Source organism: Strix uralensis, chromosome 2 (assembly GCF_047716275.1).
Source record: "Strix uralensis isolate ZFMK-TIS-50842 chromosome 2, bStrUra1, whole genome shotgun sequence".
In the NCBI taxonomy this organism is placed as follows: Eukaryota; Metazoa; Chordata; class Aves; order Strigiformes; family Strigidae; genus Strix; species Strix uralensis.
In genome coordinates, this window is record NC_133973.1 from 54,121,016 (window position 1) to 54,143,027 (window position 22,012).

At 37.1% G+C, this 22,012-nt stretch overlaps 1 protein-coding gene across 6 annotated transcripts in view; it reads right to left on the bottom strand.

Moving 5' to 3' along the window:
• Positions 1-111: 111 nt before the first annotated feature.
• Positions 112-22,012, bottom strand: part of OFD1 (OFD1 centriole and centriolar satellite protein) — a 34,078-nt gene continuing 12,177 nt past the window's right edge. For 5 of the 6 annotated variants that reach the window (XM_074858759.1, XM_074858761.1, XM_074858762.1 and 2 more), the window contains 13 exons: positions 21,378-21,451; positions 20,613-20,704; positions 20,281-20,470; positions 19,492-19,622; positions 18,781-18,892; positions 16,741-17,349; positions 12,852-12,984; positions 7,970-8,070; positions 4,304-4,423; positions 3,081-3,229; positions 2,019-2,183; positions 1,293-1,363; positions 112-294 (listed from right to left, as the gene is read on the bottom strand). In XM_074858759.1, the coding sequence (XP_074714860.1) occupies positions 249-294; positions 1,293-1,363; positions 2,019-2,183; positions 3,081-3,229; positions 4,304-4,423; positions 7,970-8,070; positions 12,852-12,984; positions 16,741-17,349; positions 18,781-18,892; positions 19,492-19,622; positions 20,281-20,470; positions 20,613-20,704; positions 21,378-21,451 (1,993 nt within the window). In that variant the 3' untranslated portion in view covers positions 112-248. The remainder of the gene's footprint in view (positions 295-1,292; positions 1,364-2,018; positions 2,184-3,080; positions 3,230-4,303; positions 4,424-7,969; positions 8,071-12,851; positions 12,985-16,740; positions 17,350-18,780; positions 18,893-19,491; positions 19,623-20,280; positions 20,471-20,612; positions 20,705-21,377; positions 21,452-22,012) is intronic. The other variant, XM_074858760.1, reaches the window with a different exon arrangement.

Here is a 22,012-nt window from a genome sequence, read left to right on the forward strand (position 1 = left end):
TTTCGTTTCTTGGCACTGCTTCATCCTCTCTCTCACCCCCCTCAAGGGCCTCCTTCTGGATTAATAACACATCAGGGCTCACTCTATGAAGTCAGTGACTGAAGTCATGAGACAACTCAAAATCAGCTTTATTAATTTATAGTTATTCAGCCTGAAATCTTGGTGCCTGACATTTATTACAACTTTTTACAGGCAGAAGGCTTCTTTAAAGACATTTTATTGAAAAAAAAAAAATCAGTAGCTATTGTTCACCAGAAGTTTTCATCCACGTCTTCATGAGAAATGCCTGTAGCACTGTATTAAGGAGATAAGGGAGGGAAAGAAAGTGGTATGAGTCCAAAGTAGTTTCTTATCTTAAATCTGAAATATTAATACTTATTTTAAAAAGAAAGTTGAGAGAGTGCCTATGCTGCAGTTCTCTTGCTGTTTCAGTGAACTGAAGGAAACAAGCAAGCCTTTAAGGGTAAGGATTTGGGCCTTCGTTGTCAGAAAGCCATCTTGTATCTCTCAAAACACAGCACTGTCTATCTACTACTTTTGTAGCGCTTACCCAGTGAAGAGAACACAGCACAGGTACCAGCTCAGGAGCACCAGGGTATGGCCTGGTATGTAAAACAGCACTTTAATGGCACAGATAATACTGAATCATTACTACAGTTAGAGTGACCATTTAATTTTTTTTAAGTGCTCCATATTTTTTGCTTATATATATTTTCATTTCTACATCTTCAAATAAAGTGAAATATTTGATAGAGGGTTGTGGGGTTTTTTTCCTCTCAAGCAACTAAAAACTACATATCCTTATTTATCCATGTCTGGAGAGACCCAGAGGAAATGCCCCAGCTGTGCTAACTCGGTACAGGCAGCCAAAAATCTCTGAAAAAAGTGTGTGAACTACTTTGTTAAAAGCCCACCATGCTACTGACAAGTCAAAGTTAAATTCAGTGCTAGTAACAGACTAGCTATGAGGTCAGTCACAGGGTCGTTACCCAAGAAGAATCCCTCTTACTTCAGCTCACTGTGAAGGAACCCAGATGCTCCTCAGTGGCAGATAAGAAGTTCTAATTGCCACAGCTATTGAACAGATCATCAGATGCTGTTCCCAGGTCTGAATGCCACACACTGCACAACTTACCTGCATAAGAACTGGAGGGATCCTAATTTTTCCAACACAGTTGCTTTTGATTACTAGTTTATTTTGCTTTTTAAGGAGACAGATGTCAACCATAATTCACGCGGTAACAATTAATATGGAGTAATAGAAATGATTAATAGTAATAAATCAGCCTTACCTGTCATCCTTTCCATTAGATATAAGTCCCTCTGTAAGTGATACTTCTCCTATTTCTTCTTTTTTTAAATCCTGGCAATCAGAAAAATACACTTTCTATAAGTTGTTCTTAAGGTTTAAGTGACTCTAATAATAGTATCTGTATTTTAAGGCACCTACCTGAAAATAAAAATCTTCTGAAGGAGCCAACCTATTTCTACAAATACTACATTGCATCTATAATAATGACACTTTGGAAAACCAGTTTGGATAATGTCTGAACAAAAGTATGCTGCATTCCTTCATCAGAGTGATGTTCACCCATGTACATACCCGTTCTTTAAGGCCAAATTTTCCATTCTGCCAGAATAAATTATCAGTTGTGTTAGTGGAACACAAACTGACCTGTATGGAATCAAGCTGTGCTTAAACACAGTTTAAACTAAAAATTGAGGACATTTAAATTTAAATACTGTCCTAGTACCTAAAAAACAAACCAACCCCCTCTTCCGCAGGACACCAGAACAAAAACCCTTCTAGATGAAAGTTTTCAGTTTTTTTTCTTTTGAATCAACACATTTTTGCAATACAAATCCAGACACTCATCTCTGCAGGTTGTTACATAAAGCTTCTGAATGAAGAGAAAGAATCATGAAAAAATGAGAATATTGTTTTCATTCTAAGCATACTTAGCAAGACACAAATTCAGTCAATAATATTTCGGGAACCCAGTTTTAAGAATAATCACCTTGTTTGCCAGTTCCTGCTCTCTGCTCTGCTGAATTATTCTCATGTATTTTTCTAATGGATTTGGAGTAGCATCCTTTACATCATCTTCAGCTTTGCTGTTCTCAGATTTTGCCCCCTCCTTATCTTCTTTTTCTTCATCTATTTCCATCGAGTCCTGGATCCACTTCAAGACACAAAATTAAATACTGATCGGCTTAAGAAAAAATACCTTTATGATTTCATGTTAACCTCGGTAAAACATGCCGGTCTAAACAGCATTAAACTTGTTACATGCAGTTTGAGATGAAATGTTAAGCTATTGTTTCAATTCAAAAAGTGACATTTCAGAAATCCCACTAACCCTGCCTGAATGTCTGAGATGCTGTGAGGCCTGAGGCTTCTGTGTGTGACATCTACATGTGAATTGAAGATGAGCTGACAAGGAATGCAAGTTTCTCGAAGGGCCTAGCTTGCTGGTGTGAAGGGTAGCATAAGCATGTCTGATCAGTACCACTGCACTGAATCAAATTAACCACAGTTTAAGGGTGGGAAGAGGGAAGACAAAACAGGAGGGAGCAAAAACATACAGGTCCGAGAAGTCCAGAACACTACCTCAACACATCAGCTCAAAGGGATTTAAGCAAACTCCTTAAGGTCTCCTTATAACTTCTACTTGCAAGAAAGTACCCTAGATACCTTCATACAGGCTAATAAACAGATGGACAGTAACATGGTCGGTGTCGTCCCGCCAGCGGCGGTCAGGACCAGAAAGACAGCAATTGTATAGCTTGTTCCAATAGTATGGTGACAGCTGCCTTCTGAGTTCTGGCCATAAAACTGTAGCTTCCAGTTACATGAAGCACGGAAGAAAAAGCATCTGTTTCCAGTGAAAAAGTTACTTGGCATAAGGAGAAATTCTAGCAAGACTCTGGTTCATCACACAAGTACATAAAAGAATAGTGTCTACCACTTTCACTTAAAGAATAAAATCTATTTTTAACCAAGTAACACACAGAAATCCTAAAATACATGGCAGTACAAAGCTGCATTACTGTCAGAAATTAAAATACTAAATCACCACCTCTTTGTCAAGCTTTTCCACTTCTTTTTGCTCTTCTTCCAAAGCTTCCTGTTGTTCTCTCTCTCTCCTTTCTTCTTTTGCTTTCCTTTCTTCTAAGTTTTTCTCAACTTCTCTATTCTGTTCTTCAATCTGTCTTTGATCCAGCACTGCTGTGAAAAATTATTTCAACATCTGTGATTTATGTAGTTCAGTAATCTACTACAGTAGCATACAAATAAGTAACAGGTTCCTGTACATTAATAGTAAATGAAAAACAACTGGATGTATTGTTTACATATATACCAAAGTTATTCTTGTGTATCTGGTAATGTTTCTTCCCACCTCTAAACATTTTAGTCCGATATATGACTCACTAAGAATTAAACAGTAGAGCCAAATTAGAGGCCCAAGAGGTGACAAATCTCTATACACTTCTCATTCCTATCATGGGCTTTCTCAATAAATCTCTGTTATCCTAAAATTCATGTTGCTATATTGTTTCCCTCTCTGCAATACGGTTGGATACAGTTCTTTATAAATATAAAGCAAAATACTTAAAAAAAAAAACTTTGAAAGTTATTGCAGAACACACTGCTGATGTGGCCACTATATTTATAAAGCTATGTAAGTAGAACAGTATTCAGATAGTAATTAGATGGACAAACTATATACTGGGAATTGTTAGAAGCTAGAAAGCTCTTCTCTAAATAAAAATCATAATGCTTCTATCTAAAACAATTAGAAAAGTGACATATGCTGCACTGAAACCATCCTCATCTACCCAAAAAATTAAAACAGCATTGTGATAATACAGTTTGCAAACAGTCAAGAAAAATGAAAAAAAAATCAGACAAGCAGTACATAAAACACTTTAAAAAAAACAAACCAAGACAAAACCTTTCAAGTCTTATTTCTATCAAGACCAGAAATAATATTTAATAATTATACTAAAAAGAAAAAAAACCAAAATCATCTCTCCAGAAGCTGTACAGGGGGGTGGGACAGGTGGAAAAAGTGTTTAAATTAAAAACTAATTTAACCAAAACCAGGGTGAAAAAGTCATCCTCACATAGAAAAGCCAAAGACAACATTCCTCCCTCCTCATTATGTAATTGGCACTTCTGGAAAACTTTTTCAGTCATGCCAGCATACGTACCTACAGAATGTTAAATATTTGGCTTTTTGTGTTATACATTTGACATTTAAAAAGGGTATTCACTTTTGTTTCTGGGCTGAGAACTCACTTAAGTCCTGCAGCGAAGTGGCTGTTGCTGGCACAGTGGCTGTGACATGGTTTCCATTGACGATGTCCCCAGATGGATGCAAGGCATCACTTTCACACTGCTCTGGAATGTCCCCCTGATCTGGAGAAGAAATTTGAACAATGGCTTCATTATTTTGTAATTACAATAGTGGAGCACAGCAATGGACACAAAGTGTGGGAATGGCCAAATTAGAACACATAAATATCAGCACTAATTGAGCATTTTCCCTTCAACTTCACCATTTCCCTGAGGATTAAGAATTATCATAGGCTGTACTTGCTTCTTTAATTACAGAATTGTTACTTTTGAAATTAGCTATTGGAACATGTCTGTTTACAAAGCCAAAACAGATTCATGAATAAATATACAACAGAAAACCAAAATGTTTTCATTTCTTTACATAATCAAGATACACGTCACAGAAAAATTACATGTCCAAGCTTAGCTCATTCTTTCTATCCACATAAAACAACCTTTAATTATTTGGTCACATATTTCTTTCTTAGGATTCTTGCCTTCTTCAGTGCACAGGATGGATACTGATAACTCAGATATTCTACACTATTTTCTTCTCCCTGCATAATGGAGCTCTGAATTTACAAAAACACAATTACTGTACCTCCTCTGTGATCATTGCTATGATAGTCAACTGCTTCTTAATTATTTATCTGCAACGTATGCAGACTGCTATTACCTCAATTTTATGGGAGAAAGCAAAGAGAGATAAAAAGTCAGATGTAGCCATTATCTCTTGGTAGCCAACCTTCTGAAATACACAGGACCATTTTTCCAAGTATTTACTGTAACACAGTACAGATATCTTATATATCTCCTTAAGTTTTGTGTAATGGTTTAGAAAACATCAATTTCCCATCCTTCACATATTATAAACGTTTCAAGCATTTTTCTTTTCCAGATGATAATAAAACTGAAATATTTTGCACAAAGGAAAACAAGACGTGCAAACTGATCAGCCTCTCTCTCAGAATGGTCTGAATCTCTTTAAATTAAAATTCTTTTAAAGGAATTATAGATGAAAGCATCACAGAAAATTTCTGCCAAACTGTCGGTCTCGCTAAGTTATGAGAATGTTTTCAGTTTCTTACAAAAGCAACAGGAAGTCCCACCAGCTTCGCCTAGGAAAGTAAATTCTATATATGTTTTTTATGAAAGTCTAAAATAACAGGCTGTCACAGTCAAAAGGAAATCTATTCCATTTTTTTGCTCTATCTTTAGGTTTAAATTATAAGGTTATAAGAATCATAGACGATGTTATCAACAACAACATTATTTCCATATGAGGCACCAGTGTGTTTCAGGGTCTGCGATATTTTAATAGTCAAAAAATTCCTTTCAGAAATAGATTCCAGTTAAATATTATATCTAACTTCTAAAGGTCTGCTAACCACACACAAACAAAACAAACACCAAACCCAAAACAATACAGTACAAAACATCTTTACATAAGCATTCTGCAAGGGCAAAAAAGGTAACACTCTTTGTACACCTTCACTCCTTTATGTAAGAGTGGAGACCAAGAGATGCATTACTTCCTTAAGAAGAGCCCATCAACTAAAAGCAATCACTGCCAACAGAAATTCCAGTCTTTTCTTGCCAGAGCTCACTCAGAGCAGGATTAAGTCTTCCACATTTTCCGGTACCTGCTTCACTCCACTGGTTGTTTCTACTCTTATCAGCTTCTTCCTTCATTATATCTTACTCTATATTTACTTCTTAGATTTTACATTCTTATTCCACCCCAATCCCTCCTGGGCTACTTTCTCCCCTTTTTAACCATTCTGATTTCCTTCTACATATAGAGATTGTCTTTTGATGCAGTCTGACCCAAATAAAATACTGTTGATTGGGAAACCATCAGCATATACAAACTCTTAAAATTATTCTTTTGACTACCACGTGTCACTAAATGATACAGTGGCAACTTACTTGGGCACAGCATCTATTCAGGCCTAACTGCCAAGAAAATGCCAGTCTATTCTCATATGTGGTAAGAGTGAAATATGTAATGTATTCCTAAAAGTCTCTAATACAAAATTAAACAAATAAATCTAAATCTAATTAAAATATGAGATGAGTAGAAGCCACTAGCGGCTACAGGCTCGACTCACATTCAAATAATGCATTTAAAGCTTACGAAAAGAGAAATAAATGAGATTAAAAAACAACAAATGTACTGAGTAAAACTTCACAGAGAAATGCATAGATGAGCCATCAGCTTCTGCTAGTTATCTCTGAACATTATCAGCACATCTGCTGTTTAAACAAACAATCTTCTTTGGTTGGTTGGTTGGTTTTTAAAATACTGAAAGCCAGGTTCAGGGGAGTGAGCAAGGGCATCACTCCATCTTCCATATGACCTAACCACAACCAAAAGAATAAGCCAGTCTCAGACCCGGGAAAACACTCACACCAGTTAAGAATATCTTCTTTGAAATCAGTGATTCTAACTCTCCTATACAATAATTATAATCTCTTCCACACCTATAAATTTAACTATACCACCCAACGATGTATCTCTACCAGTCTCAAGACTTTACAGACCTAACAAAATCTGGAAAGGGGAAAGGTGTTTAGCTTGCTGTTCACATCTTCCTCACTGACAATTTCACTTTAAACCCACAGTTTCATGGGAGATAAGGCTGCTCAGGTCCAACATTAAAATGTCACTCAAATGCTGAAAAACTAGGAAATGAAGCCAGTAACTGCTTTTGTTTCTCTCTCCATATAGAAATGGCTATAAAGTGTATTAACTTTTATTATCCTCCTCTTTCTACAGTACCTTAACTATATCATAATTTTTTCTAAACTGACCCTGCAGGCTTGACTGCAGCATATAGAGAGAAGGGAACATTTTATAGCACACAGTGCAAAACACCACATAATGACAAAGTTCTTCCTGCAACCAACAGAGAGAAGAAATGTAAATAAATAAATAAAATTCTGACCTCAGAGAAAAAGGAAATTAAGATAAAATTCACATTTCAGTAACTGAACCATATGTTCCAAAACTATTCAGAGATGCTGATTAATGACAGCATAATGGAAAGTGTTCTTCACTCATTTACACACACTTCTAAAGTAACTTCTAATTCATAAAACTATTTAAGCCTCAGTTACTGAAGGAAAAAAATCAACAAGAGTATATGTAATGGCTGCAGAAATTTATCCTCAGAGTTACAACTTGGTAACACTGCTCTGACATTGGTCCATGATGAACGCTCCTTGGAGTTTTACTTTATGTAGCAAATATAATGAAGCCTCAAGTTAGTTCATATACTAGTACACCTTGTTGTTTTAAAATAAAAAATCCTACACAGTTTTAAAATATTCTGAAACAACCATCAGACATACATTAATCTGAACAAGATTATATAAGATTTCCAAACAAAAAGTATGTTCCCAAATTTCAGAACAAACTCGATTTTAGTGTCTATTTAGTTCTCTAAAGATGCAAATATGAAGAAAATTAATCCCTCATCATCTGAGACAGTTTATTTTTCTTATTTCCAACATCAGTCAGAATTTTTTCTCTCCAACTACAGTCTTAAACTATTAAGACAACTGTCTCAGAACTGTTAAGCTCTAAGGTGTTAAACAAACTGTCTGAAATGCACTAAAACTTACATTCAACAGAAGAAATGTGTTCTTCAAGGTCCTCATACATTAGTTTCTTTGGTTTGGGGATATCACTGAAATCTTGTTTATCTGTTTGTTGATTATGAAGTCTGAAAGAAGACAAAAGAACATAAATAATTTAAATAGAAATGCTAAACTTTTAAGCAAATAGCAATCTGAGATTTAAATATCAAGAATTACTCACATGCTTAGCAACAGACTAAACCAAACCATGAAACCAAAATGCTGTAACTTTCTGACTCAAGTTATTTAAATATGGTTCTCTAACATTTACCAAAAGTTATCTCTCCAATAGCCATCTCCCTGCAGCCTTTCCCCAAGGCCTATATATGACATAAAGGCATTACATTAAAACAAAATACACTCTCAGAAGGCATAAAAAGGAGTAAGGAAAAAAAAATACGGAGAAATACAATTAATTGTGACACTTAGTCAACCGAATATAAGAAATTTGCCTTTTTAGGCTCTGTGTTACCATCTAATTCCCACTGTGATGTTATCTTAACAGATGTGTTTGAAATGTATTAGGATTAGATGTCTGGCAAAACATATATGCAGGGGTGAAAATCTGGGTGCTGCGAAAAATGGGGTTGGTGCCCTCATTCTAAATCCCCATTTATCTCATCAGAAGGATAATGTGGAAGAACAATATCTCCCACGTGACCCAGCTACTAAACTGTGACCAGAACCAGAATAGCAAAAGGAGTCAGGTCACTAATGAAATTCAGCAGCAGCACTTCATAAAGGAGCTTACTACACACCAGCTGGTGCTCTTCACCATGGCATAAATATGTTTATGCTTACAATTTCTAAAGAATTCAGGTTTTCTGTGGGGCAAAACTGGAGAACAAACAAAACACACCCCCACAATGAGACATGTTCAATTAAGAAAAAATAAATGTGGGGACACACAAATAAATCTGCATTGTCAAAAGAATAGTAACGTCAGTGGGGAAAAATACCCTGTAAATTAACTTACGAAAGAGTAACTGGAACTTCAAGTTTTTGGAAGTTTACTTCATGTTTTTAGTCTTTCGTTCACAGAAATGGTTAAGTGTTAAATAATTCTTAAGGATGCAAGGTTCAAGGACTTGCATGCCACTTTCTTCAATACTGAGTCCTGCAACACTGATAGAAAAGACAGCCAATACACTGCCTCCGATTCAGCGAACTGAAGAGGTCTGTCTCATGAAGATAAGTAAACACATGTTTCCAAAAAGTTTTCAAAATTCATTCATTCCATCATACGAAGTTGGCAACCAAACCCTGGACTGTACCTAATGTCAATATTCCATGAAACAGTACTGGTGTGCCAATCAACACCAAATTATTAAATTGCGTGAGTTATACTTAAAATTACCATTAAAGCTTAAACAAAAGCCAGCAACCACCATCTAAACTATGTTGTTAATGCTTGAAATCACTTTTTTAGCCTAAAACTGGTAACAACCCTCCCAATTGGTTTCTTCAGCCCTAAACAAAAAAGGAATGGTTTAGATAATAATCTGTCTTATAACTCTAGTCTTCCTGTCTGTGTTTATTGGCTTCCTTCATACCACTCATATCTTGAAACATAAATAAACAAGGAGCTCCTGTAGTCACAGAAGCAATTGTTCTTCCCCACTGACAGCGGTCTAACTTGTAATAGCTTACTGGTGTTACAGCATCGTATTTTCTTTTCTTTTCAAAGAAGTTCCCATTGCCACTTCAAATCTACAGGTCATAAACTAATCCCACAATACACATCCATGATGTGGCATTTGCTAATAATGAGAGTAAATAACAGGAAAAGCCCACACATGCATTTCTCAAATATTTTATGTAACAGAAAACAGTCCAAGGCACAAGAAATTAAAAAATACTCAACAAAAGAATGTTTTCCCTTTAAGAAAGTCTTGGGAAAGCAGCAAGTTCAAGAAAATTATTGGGACCTCATACCCTTGCTTTGTCACAGGGAATCCAAGAAAGCAACTACAACTCACAGCTACCTGCCCAGACCCCGGCCTGTTCTCTGCAACACAACTTGCTCATACTGTTCACGCCTCAGGCAGAGTGGACTCATTGTTTTAGAGCATTTTCCCTTATCACCTTAACATGCAGGTTAACATTCAACCTTCACTTTGTAAGGTCTGTCACAGGAATACAGGAAATCTGAGACATACTGTAGAAAATGTGAATGAGCAGGGAAAGAAGAGACAGCCACCTAAAGGAAATAACCTCACAGTCCCTCGAAATCCCAACAGCTTCTTTTCAAGGCCAAGAACATAAAGGCTCTCCCCAAATGCTAACCATGAAAGAGACCCTCTCTACATTAAATGTATATTGACAACTTTGTAACAACAAAATAAGAAAGCCCTACAAATGCCTGCTAGAGCTGCCCCAGGACAAGCTTTCTTCAGGCATCAAATCGGGAATAATGGCTAGCAGGCCAATTCAAGTGTCTCTGCTTAGGAAAGAAACATTAAAAATTAAACATCCAAGCTTTTTCTGAAGGTACGTATTCAGGATTCTCAGTTTTGGAGAGTGGAGGCACCAGCGACCATTAAGAACAGAACAATTTCATACATGGAAATAGGAGATACAGAGAGGAAAGGGAAGTCATTTTTCTGCAGCTTAATTTTGCCAAGTTATTCTTTTACTTAAAAGAGATTTAAAAAAAAAAAAAACAAAAACAAAAACCCACAAAGAAAAAAATAGTAAAGTTCTACTACCCATCCCATTCCCACATGCAAAGGGAACCGGAGATTTCTATTCTGAAAAGTTATATAGGCACATGAACAAGTTCTTCAGAGAAAAAAAAAAAAGCTAGCATTACAGCTTGTTAATGAATGAAGTGAGAATGTACAACTGCCTTGATTTAAATTCTCAAACAGGCAGCAGAAACTACCGAGCTTCAATCAGCAAAAGCTCGTCAGTCAGAGCACAGATGTAAAAAATAGAGACACAATAAAAGAGATAGCTTTGCTCAAGGAACTAGTAGCCTTTTTTTTTATTAAGGGTTTTTGTGTGCATCAAATATAAAATCAACAGCTTTTCAACATCAAGGGTATGCAAAAGGCCTGTTCTGATATAGGAAAGGTGAGAGATTATCATGACTTTGGACAAGAATTTGTGATGAGCTTGTAGTTTTACGTTTTTCTTGAAAAATAATTTCAAGTTTTTGAAAAATGAAGTTTACTTCTCTAAAGACCCAACTTTGTCTTCTGAAATGAAGTTTGTTCTCAAATCAGTCAGCAAGAGTTCTTGTTAGCCTTATCAAGATCACATTTACATGGATGGCACAGAGGGCTACTAGAGGAATCAAAACTGTCAAATTCCAAAAGAGTTCATGACAGCGAACTGCTAAAAATATGTTCACATTCCCATATGAGGGCAAGATGTCCCATAGGATTGTTGTAAATAAGACATGCCAAGTAACAGTTAATTGGCCCTGCAGTACGTTCACATTCCCATTAGCACCACAGTATAGACATTATTCTTACTCAAAAAAGTATACAGTCTAAATTTTTAAATTATCAATATGGTCCAAAGTTAGATATATCTTGGATATGTGCATGCATTCTTCACATGTTTAAAACATAAGATTTTTTCATAGATATTATACATAGGCACATAAGTCGATGGTTGTTTAACTCAGATTTACTAGTAGGAACCAATTTTACTTTTTTAGGAAACTTTTAAAAAACACATTTTCTGAAATTAGTAGATTAGCAGCATATTTATTAACAGTGAATTATTCAGCTGTCTGAAAGTGGTCTACTGTGAAATACAATGAAACAGAAGGTCTACACTGATACAATAGATTTCAAGTGCTGCAGAACTTGCAGCTCTCTTGAAATATGAGGATCCACACCACACCTTGCTTTCAAAAGTTTGTCAGAACACCAACACGTGAAAAGTAGAAAAGCAAAGAAGGGCAAAAGCAAAGAAAGAAGGGCAAAAGCTTATTGTTAAATCTAGAGCTACATCTACAGAGATACCTACAGGTCTGAAAACCAACAAAGTAAATCAGCCTGACCTGAGCCCAGGAGCATCCGAACTGTGTATGACCTGTATCTGTCAGGTGTGCCTTAGTGGTGACAGCACACACCAAATGAACCACCTTCTATCTTTGAAGGCACACACAGTAACAAAGCAATACTTACAGTGGTTGAGTAGCACAAAGTGCCGAGAAGCACACACAGTTCTAAACATTAATTAGTATCCTTAAACAGCAGAATTTGAGCTAAGTTTCAGTGACGATCAGTTTGCTATATCTGCATTAAATCAACACGTGCTTAGGGTGCCTCACATTCTCACTCTCCAGGCTTTTTGATCCTTTGCCTAGCATTTTTCCACAGCAGTGGGTATTTTAGGCTCTGGAGCTAGTGCTGCCATTACCATTTCTCCACAACAGAGGGAATCTTTGGAATAACCTTTCACCCTTGCCCAACTACAACAGCATAATGACTTTATGGAACACTTTGTAAATCAATTAAGTTTTACCTTGTCATAGGACAAGACTTTTTTTTTTTTTTAAAAAAAAAGTTGCATTCATCTGAAGTTTCCAATGCACTTGAGTTTCAAGTATTTCACTGAGTGTAACTTTGCACTCTAAGGAAGCACAAATTCATCACAGGTGAAAAAGTCAAAGCATACTTGCCAAAAGTGTTTGGGTTTGGGAGGAGGGGGGGGTGTTTGGGTTTTTTATAACTAAGTTCCTCTTGAGGCATGATATTCAAGAATGGAAATCTTTATCCATCTTTAGCAAAGTTCTCACTTATAAAATTAATGTATTACTTGAATTATAAAAGCAGCTATCACCATGAACAGTTAGGTAAATGTTTCTTTAAAAAGCAGGTTAAAAAAGTTGCTTTGTAAACAATGTTACCTGATTTTCTGGCCATGACTGGATGGTGAGGAAGAAACTGACTCAGAAGATGAAAGTAGATAAGGCTTTGAAATAGGAGAAAGCACCTGGTCAACACTCTGCTGTGAAGAGGCAAGGTATGAGCCACTGATGTCTGTAGAATAAAAATCCCACAATTTGTATTAGTCGGTTATTTGTCCTACCATTTCTCAGACTTGTTTTTACAACACATGCATAATTGGACTGTGCAGGCACCACCACTACAGGGCAACATCCAGATCTTAACGTGTACTTTCTTGTACTAGTTATTTATTTATTTATTTACCTCTCCTGTATGGGAATTCTCCTCTATAAGCCTTGACCATCATAAACTTACTCCTCACAAAGCCTGTGATTATCATCACCCCATAATATGTCCATGTTTCCCACAAACTGTAGCCCCTCTGCCAAACACCAAACAATTTCTCCCATGATGGACATTAGAGGAAGCAGTTACAGACCTGGATTTCAAGCTAGGGATGTGCTTACTAGCCAGGAAAAGATAATGCTTGAGGTCTCCCAGAGGCCATTCTTCCTAGGAAATTTAACCTGGAGGTTTCATTTTCTACAGATTTGTGAAAATGGGTGATGAAGCAAAGAAGATCTTTGAAGATTTTATCCTCTTATCAACTGCTGTAAAGCTATTGGGGGAGGAAACAGTGTGACTAGAGAAGTCTTGAGTTTCCTAAGAAACCAAGGCAAAAAACAAAACCTCTGCATTAAAAAGCCTTTTAATCAATCTTGCCAAGTCCAGCACTTTGGTTAAATTTGGCTTTGCAATCTTAATTTTCCTTTCCTGTGCAGCTGCACAGGTCTTTCATTACTAGACTAGGGATTGTTATTTTTTCTACAAGATATGGTATACACTCAGTAAGCAGGTACTGTTGTTTTTCTTCTCTTTATTGACCACATAACTTTTACTGTAGTCAGTGCTAATTGGGCTCAAGAGACAGATGAAAAGCCATTATTAACGCTCCCATACCTGAAGTTCTTTCAGGTGGTTGTATAGACAGGCACTCTGTTCATGGTGCACATCACAGTGCAGAAGTCAGGATGCTTCAGACTAGGGGCTGCCCATAGATTTTTTCTCCAGACACCCCTATGCCCATGCAGCACAGATGAACACCCTCTAAGGAAGCTGAGCACTAACAGAACAGGACCCAGCAGTTACATCATACTCATGTGTCAGCAGTACCTGTTCATGGTGGGAACCCTCAGCCCACCCACATCCAATCTTTTATAAAATAACTTGTCAAATTTTCAGATGCAAAACAAATGGACAAGAACAGCACGTAGTACTTACTGCATGTACCTCCTCGACGTAACACACACTGCATGTCAGGACACAGATGGCACACCAGCCATCTCATATAGCAATTTACTACATCCTACTACTACTTAGTAAGCTGTCTGCAAGACTCACAGCCCTTGCTCTTTCTCATTAGAAGGTACGAAGTTTGGTCAAGTAATGATGAAGGTGAAAAGTACTGATGAAGTAATAAGAAGCATGAGTCAGATGGCAATCCAAATTTTTTTCTCAGTAACTATTTCTTGATCCATGTTATTGCCCAGAGATTGGAGACAGTAAGCAGGGGAAAACAGAAAAGGATCCTGTCCTACTTTTAGTTGCTCTTAAAGAAACAGGCTTACTCCTTCCCAGTAGAAAGTCAAAGCCTGAAAGATGTCCAACATGCATGGGGTTGGGAAGGAAAACAGTCAAATACATGAGCTACTTTAAAGGAAGAGAGAAAACCTCATACCCTTCCACTGGTAGATTATGCAGTAAAACTGCTGCTAGATCTGTCAACTGCAAGTATTTTACAGGAGGACACGCTTCCTCCTTTCATCCTTCAAAGACAGGTGCTGACAACTGAGCTGCAGTTGTCACTGAGGTATACCTTACTTAAAGGAAAAACAAATCTCAGACTCACGTGCATGATCACTTTTACCTCTTAAAATTTATTCTGAGCTGTTCTGAGCACTGAAAACCTCCATGGAAGCTTCCAGAATGACTTATGGTTTTCTAGCAAAATCACACCTGGTGCTTCAGCCATCTCTAGCACAAATGATAACGTATATACCAGTATAAAAGCACTCCTCCTCAGAAGACTCTTGAAACAGAGGTGACATAGCAGTGGGGAAGCAATCTAACTGGAAGCAGATGAATCACTCCACAGCACATTAGGACCGAAGCTACTGTGCTTACTGGGGCAAGTACTTCATCAATTCACCTTGAGACTATCATCTAGCTGCAACCCAGTTTCCTACACTACATACCACTCAATATCTGTAACACTTAAGTCATGTAATGCCCTCCTTTGTTATTCAACTCTTATCCCTCTCCAGAACAAGTCAGTCTTGTGCATTAAGCAAAGAACAGATCCAGTGGAAAAAAGACATCAGCCATCATGTAACTAGCCTCTGACAGGTACAAAGACAGGAAGGATTGTCAAGGTTACGCACACAACTTTAATTTTTACATTTCCTGATTCTACAACAAAATCCTACTTTTATGAAAGATTGTGTGTCTAGTATTAAACAAACAGTCTGCAAGTACTTTATACAGAAACTGATAGAGAAAACCTAAAATGTAAAAGACTGCTTTGGAAGTTCAAGTTTTCAAATATGTTTTCAGTAACAGAGCATGATATTCTACAAGCCATAACAGATCAGGCTGTAACCTGTTTCTAACAGTGCCCACTACTAAACAAAACTAAACTAAAATTCAAAAAGGAGAATACTTATATCCTACTTCTGTCAACACCCACCCTGACGTTTCCTCTCAACACTTTTTTGGGTCCTCCTGACAGGGAAGTTTTATTCCTGCATCTATACTTGTTGCCACAGAAGCAATAAATTCCACAACTTACTCCTGGTATGAAAAAGTACCTCCTCCTTCCTTTCAATTTTACAGGATTCTGGGGTCTGCGAAGCAGAGATTAATCAATCCCTTTTCACCTTTTCCACATCACTCATTGCTTTCCAGATTTCCCGCAGCCCACCTCAGCCAACTCTTCTCCAAACTAAGCTGCCCTTCTTGTATTTAACCCTCCTTCAATGCAGAAGCTGATCATTATCTTTTTTTTGTTACTATCTCTTTTTTTCATCCTATTAAATCCACTTTGAGCTAGGGTGACAAGAATGGCATGACTCAAGAAGCAGAGGTGCTGCAGATTTGAAACAACATGGTTTTTAAATTTTAAATTCTCTTCTACTTTGCTTGCTTTTCTGACTACTGCCCCTTTAAAAAAAACAACTAAGTAATTATTAGACACTGTGAAATTAATAGGAAATTACAATTTTCCAATAATGACCAAACACTAATCCCCTCCCCCTCACAATTGCTCAGGAATATTTGATAAAGATGTCACAGCAAAAGAACAAACAAAAGCAAATCTGGAGCTTTCAGATTGGAAAACTCAATTTAAGAGAAGCAAGACAAAGCAGTCTTCCACTGCACACGTTAACCACAATAGCTAAAGAAAGGATAGGAATACAGAGGGAAGGTTATTAAAACTAGGAAATTACAATTAATGCTGCAAAGTAGTTATACTTAACAGCAACTTTTGAATGAAACTCTGCATATCATAAGGTTACACCTGTAGTGAGTTATATGGTGTAGTCTTCTCTTCAAAGCTACCTGAACCAAGTGCGGTATGTTTAGCCTCCCTCAATGTATTTCTCCAGTACTTGTTTCCATGAAGAAGCAATACTCCAACCAGATAGCACATTTTGTCTTTGACTTCTCCTGCTTCTTAGCAATTAACAAATGAGTGAAAGACGATCACTGCTAAATCTTTCTCTTCCCATAGTGCAAGAGGAACAGTAAGTAAAACCCCAATACCACACCACATTAACAATCGTCACTTACCATCTGAAATTTTCTTGTTACCGAGATCTTCCAATTTGGAAACAGGAGTAGAAGAAAGGCGTCTTGAAGAAGACACTCCTCTGTGTGGTGGTGTTAAGGGATTTTTAAAGACATCAACCTGCCCAGTTCTTTTGATGTATTTTTCACCTCTTGGACTGCTCAGCGGGGAATGCTGGGAGCTGGGATTATCCTCTGGAAGTTCATGCTGGGTAGTCAAGGGAGGTCTACTAATAGGACACTGTACAAGTAAAGGAGACTGCATCTTTCTTGGCGTTCTGCTTGCAACCGCATCCTGCATGACTCTGTGTTGGTAGTTCCTGTAGGCTTCTTCCAAATACTCTGCCTCTTTTTCTAGTTCTTTTATCCTAGCCCGGGTTTGTGCCATACACTCCAGGTCAGAATCTGGAGAAGCACTGCGTGGCTGTAACTGCTGATGATAGCCAACTCTTGGCACAGCATTTACCTTCATCACATCAGTCATAACCTGATTCTTCAGGAACGTGCTATCCACATAAATATCATGAGGTACAATTCTGTCAACAGTGAAGTCAAGGACAGAGCGATCGACAAGTGAAGGCTTGGGATTCCGATACACTTCATTTTCCAGAGCTAAATGATAACAAGAGAAAGTCACTGACAGTAAAGAGAGGGAGATCCATAATGAAACAGAAACAGTAAAACACAGCATTTAAATTCCAATTCGATCAAAATTATTTTAACATGGAATTGGCTTAAATTTTGAGAATTTAATGGGTTGATTTAAATGTATTTTTAATGTAGCTGCACAGCTGCAAATTATCACCTATACTATTTTTTTAATATATAATCCTTCCACGTAAAACTACCTAAAGTATGCTCTCTACAATGTTATTTCTTAAATTATGTTTAAATAAATAAATAGAAATGAAAACATCAACACTTTGGACACATTATATCCAACCATGCTGTTAAAGGGTGAGGGACACAGGGCAGGCCACAAGTCTTAACAGTCTCCTATTTAGATCAGAAATTTGGAGAAAAACAACATAGCACACACATAATGTTGGGTTTTTTTAAAAAAGTATTTCTCCAAAATTGTCAGGTAAATTGAATGTTTCAGGGCTGTCTGCTTCCTGGCTTGCACTTGCATGCTTCAGCAAGCCCAAAAGACGAATCTATAGGGCTGTATCTTTCTCAGCAAAATAACAACCTTGCTTTTATGCTACATAAATAGTTCTTCAATGACATCCTTAACTCTGATGCAAAATAAGAGTCCCTGCAGTACTTTCAGTCATTTAATTAAAATATATATTTGCTATTTTGACACTAACAAATTTCCAATTCCAAATGGTACCGATACTTGTACCATATATGAAAATGTACATATTGGTCTAGTGAATAATATAAGATATTGCATATTCTGAACTATGGTGCAACACATGCTGTATGTAAAGTATAATCACTGCAGAATTCAATTCCATATTTTTAGATTAAATATACATCCCCAAACTTCTATTTATCATACTTGATATTAGCAATTTGACAGACAGGCATCTTTAGAACTACATTTCTTCATCAGCCTGAATTGCTGTATGCAGATGCCTCTCTCTTTCTAATGTCTGTATGAGATGCATAAGTTATTAGCCTTGACAGTTTAAAGGTTAGATTTAAATTTGTGAGGTATGCAATAAATTTCAAATTGATTATTCTTATTATGAACATTCAAGAGTCAAAATGCATTAAAACACAACTTGTGCCCCGCAAAACAGTGATTATGTTATCACCAAACATTAATGTCTTCATACTGAAGAAAGAGACAATAAAAACCATGCAAGTGTTCAGGGAGGAATGTTTTCCCTTCCTCCTATACGCTTGTTTTCTGAAAGGAATAGAAGTTGTAATGAGTCTGCTTTTTAAATTGGACTTTTAAATAGATTTTGATTTTAAACTTGAAATCTACTCACTGGTGGTATATTAGTTCTATGCAACTGCAGCTTTTTAAGTTTCTGGAAATTCTTACATTGGCTAGGTAAAAGGACGGTTCTGGTGTAAGATACAAACCTGCCTGTGTTTGTTTCACCTGCAATTTCAGTTCTTCAACCTGCACATTTAATTTCCTGACAGTAGCTTCGGAGTCCAACAGCTGGGTTTTTAACTGGGCACAACGCTCAACCTATAGGAGATCGAGAGAAAAACAAAAACCAGCATAATTCTAACAAAAAGAGTAATGTCAACTGGCTGAATACTTGTTTCTAAATATTCTTCAGGTCTGGTCAAACCATATATACATAGTATCCTACTGAAAGTCAGTGCTGACAACTACTTGAAGATGTACAGAATCATCTAGGTTGGAAAAGATCTTGAAGATCGTCCAGTCCAACCGTTAACCTAACACTGACAGTTCCCAACTACACCATATCCCTCAGCGCTATGTCGACCCAACTCTAAAACACTTCCAGGGATGGGGACTCCACCACCTCCCTGGGCAGCCCATTCCAACACCTAACAACCCGTTCTGTAAAGAAATGCTTCCTAATACCTAGTCTAAACCTTCCCTGGTGCAACTTGAGGCCATCACTTCTTGGGTTGGGGTTTTTTTCGGTCGTTTTTTGGTGGTGTTTTGTTTTCTTTAGAGTTGTTTACATAAAAATAAGTGGAGTACAAACAATCCCTGTAACTACAAACTAAACGGCCTGCACAGGTACATAGATAAATGTGAATAAGATGACAGGAAAAAGAAAGGACTCAAATTATTTTGAAAAAATAATTTACCTCACTTTGTAGCTGCTTTTCCAAAATCTGCCTATGACTTTCAAATTCATCCAGCGCCAGCTTCCTAGAATGTTCCATTCTCCTCAGCTCCACTTGGCAGGCCAGGTACTCCGCCGAGGGCTGGGACAACTCTGCCCAGAAAGAGAAATACTAGACACTCAGCCGTAGAATAATAAGCGTGCGCTTTTCTACATGATACCCCTTCAAAATGTAAAGCTGATTTGTTTTTCGGAACATAACAAGGCTTTGTTGAATAAAGGACTTAGGGATTTTTTTTTTCTTCTTTTTACAAAGGACTGACATTTTCTTGGCGTAGTCATTTAAGAACTAGATCCAGACTGTCCTATTCTGGAAGAAAAATACATACCTTTACTTTATGTAACTGGGTATACATCTCTACCATAATCTCAAATGCACATTAAAACTACTTGGCATTTTATAACTGTAGCCAGGCAAGCACTTAAACGTAATAATGCAATGTTCTTTTACCATGATTAACCATACTAATACTATGGTTAGAAATATTGCATGGCTTTTTTCAAAGGGTGAAAGGGGTATTCTTAATATTATTATAGCTACCACTTAATTCAGGATTTCTACTATAGAGACATATTAAAGAAAATAAACTTTTAATATCAAGGACTGTTTCATTTTACACAAACATTAGTTGGGGTTTAATGCAAACTACTAGTATACATAATACAAAGAATGTATTGTAATGAAAATTTATTTCTAAACAAATACTTGTAGGGAAACATAAACAAGGAAATTACTAAATCATTCACTTACTGTCTCGAAGATGCTGGTTCTCACTGCGAGTCTCATCCAGCTGTTGCCTAAGTAGTTTATTCTGTACTTGGAGCTCCAATTTCTCCTCCTTTAGCAAAGGATAGTCTGATACTTCTTTCAGTTTTTCTGTCAACAACTGGTTCTGTTTATTTACCAACAGAACCTGGGCCTTCACTGACTCCAAATCCAGCTGCAGATAAAGAACAGTTTAGAAGCTTATGAACTGCTGTACTACTTAACCATTATTTTTATTTCACATTTTCTTTTTTTTTAAATGTACCTCAAATGTGTTAATTATAATACAGCAGCTTTAAATTCATGTTTACAATTACCTCAAGCTCTTTCGTGCGTGATACAGCTTGCTTGAGTTCCTCCTTTTTTGAATTAACAGCACTGGCTTCTTCACGCAAAAGCATAGCTTTCTCTGCAGGGAGGATTACAAATGCTGAATTAAAATTAGTAGAGTATTACAGTAAAAAACTGTATCAGCAAAAACCGGTTTAAGCTGCTAAGCCCCACATTCAATTTAATTCAAGACATAAAAATGACTGAATGTCACACACACTCCTTCAAAATTAAGTAAATCACACTGTGTGTATATATACATATGCATACTCCTTTAGAATTAAGTAAATCAAATTCGTATGCACATCATATATTTCACACGTCCCTAACTTAAAAGCCTAAACACGTTATCTGTCCCAGCTCTCCTTCCTCAAGCTCCAATTAAACATCTTGTGCACGATAAATGTAGAAACTGGCAACCATTCAAGGCTATGGTACCAGACTGTACCAGAGTTCAATTAGAGAATGAATGAGCTAGTAGGACTTCAGGAGATGGCAAACTGAAAAAGCAAAATGCTTTGCAGCCTCTGTGTGAAGCAGCAGCTCATGGTTCCTGCTGCATTCTGAACAGCAAGGAGTTGCAGACCTGTCACTGGATCCTGCTACATGTTTTCAAAAATCTATTTTGATGGCTTTTCTGTCGCTTACATCACTGTTACTGAACACCATGACTGTTTAGTAACAACAGTGTTTTCATACCTGTTAGTTAAAGCTCTAAACAGCTACTTTATTAATCTCAGAGAGATGGTTACCTTTATTTTTTTTCTCATCTTCAGTAACTTTATTGGTTCTGGCTATGTATTCTTCTTTTAATTCAAGCTGGTACCTAGAAGTAAAAAGAATTATGTATTCCAAAGTATGCATGTGTGCACATGCACCTGCATTTGTTTAATTTCCAGTCTTGCCCAGACTAAACTATAATCACACAATCATTTACTGACAAAATTAATTATTGCAGAGCCACTGAAACAGTTGGAAGGGGCCCTGCCAATCACCTCACTCAACCACCTGCTCAAAAAGCAAAACTATCACCAACTCTAGAGCAGGTCAGCTGTGGCTCTTCTTAGCCAAGTCTTGGAAAGCTCAAAGGATGTATATTCCACCACCTCCCTGGAAGACCTCTGCCAATGTTGCACCATCCTCCCAGTAAAAAGTTTTTCCCCCATGTCCAAGCTGAATCTCCCAAGACACAATTTACAGCCCCTGCCACATGAACTCAGAGGTCACATCTGATAGTCCCATAACTATCTTGACAGACCTTTACTAGGCCCTCTCCAGTTTCTTCATGGCTTTCTTGAATTGGGGAGCCTAAACCTGAGCATGGTGTTCCTAGCACAGCTTTGCCACTACGTGAAGGGGATAACAACTTCCCTCAGTTTGTTGGCCA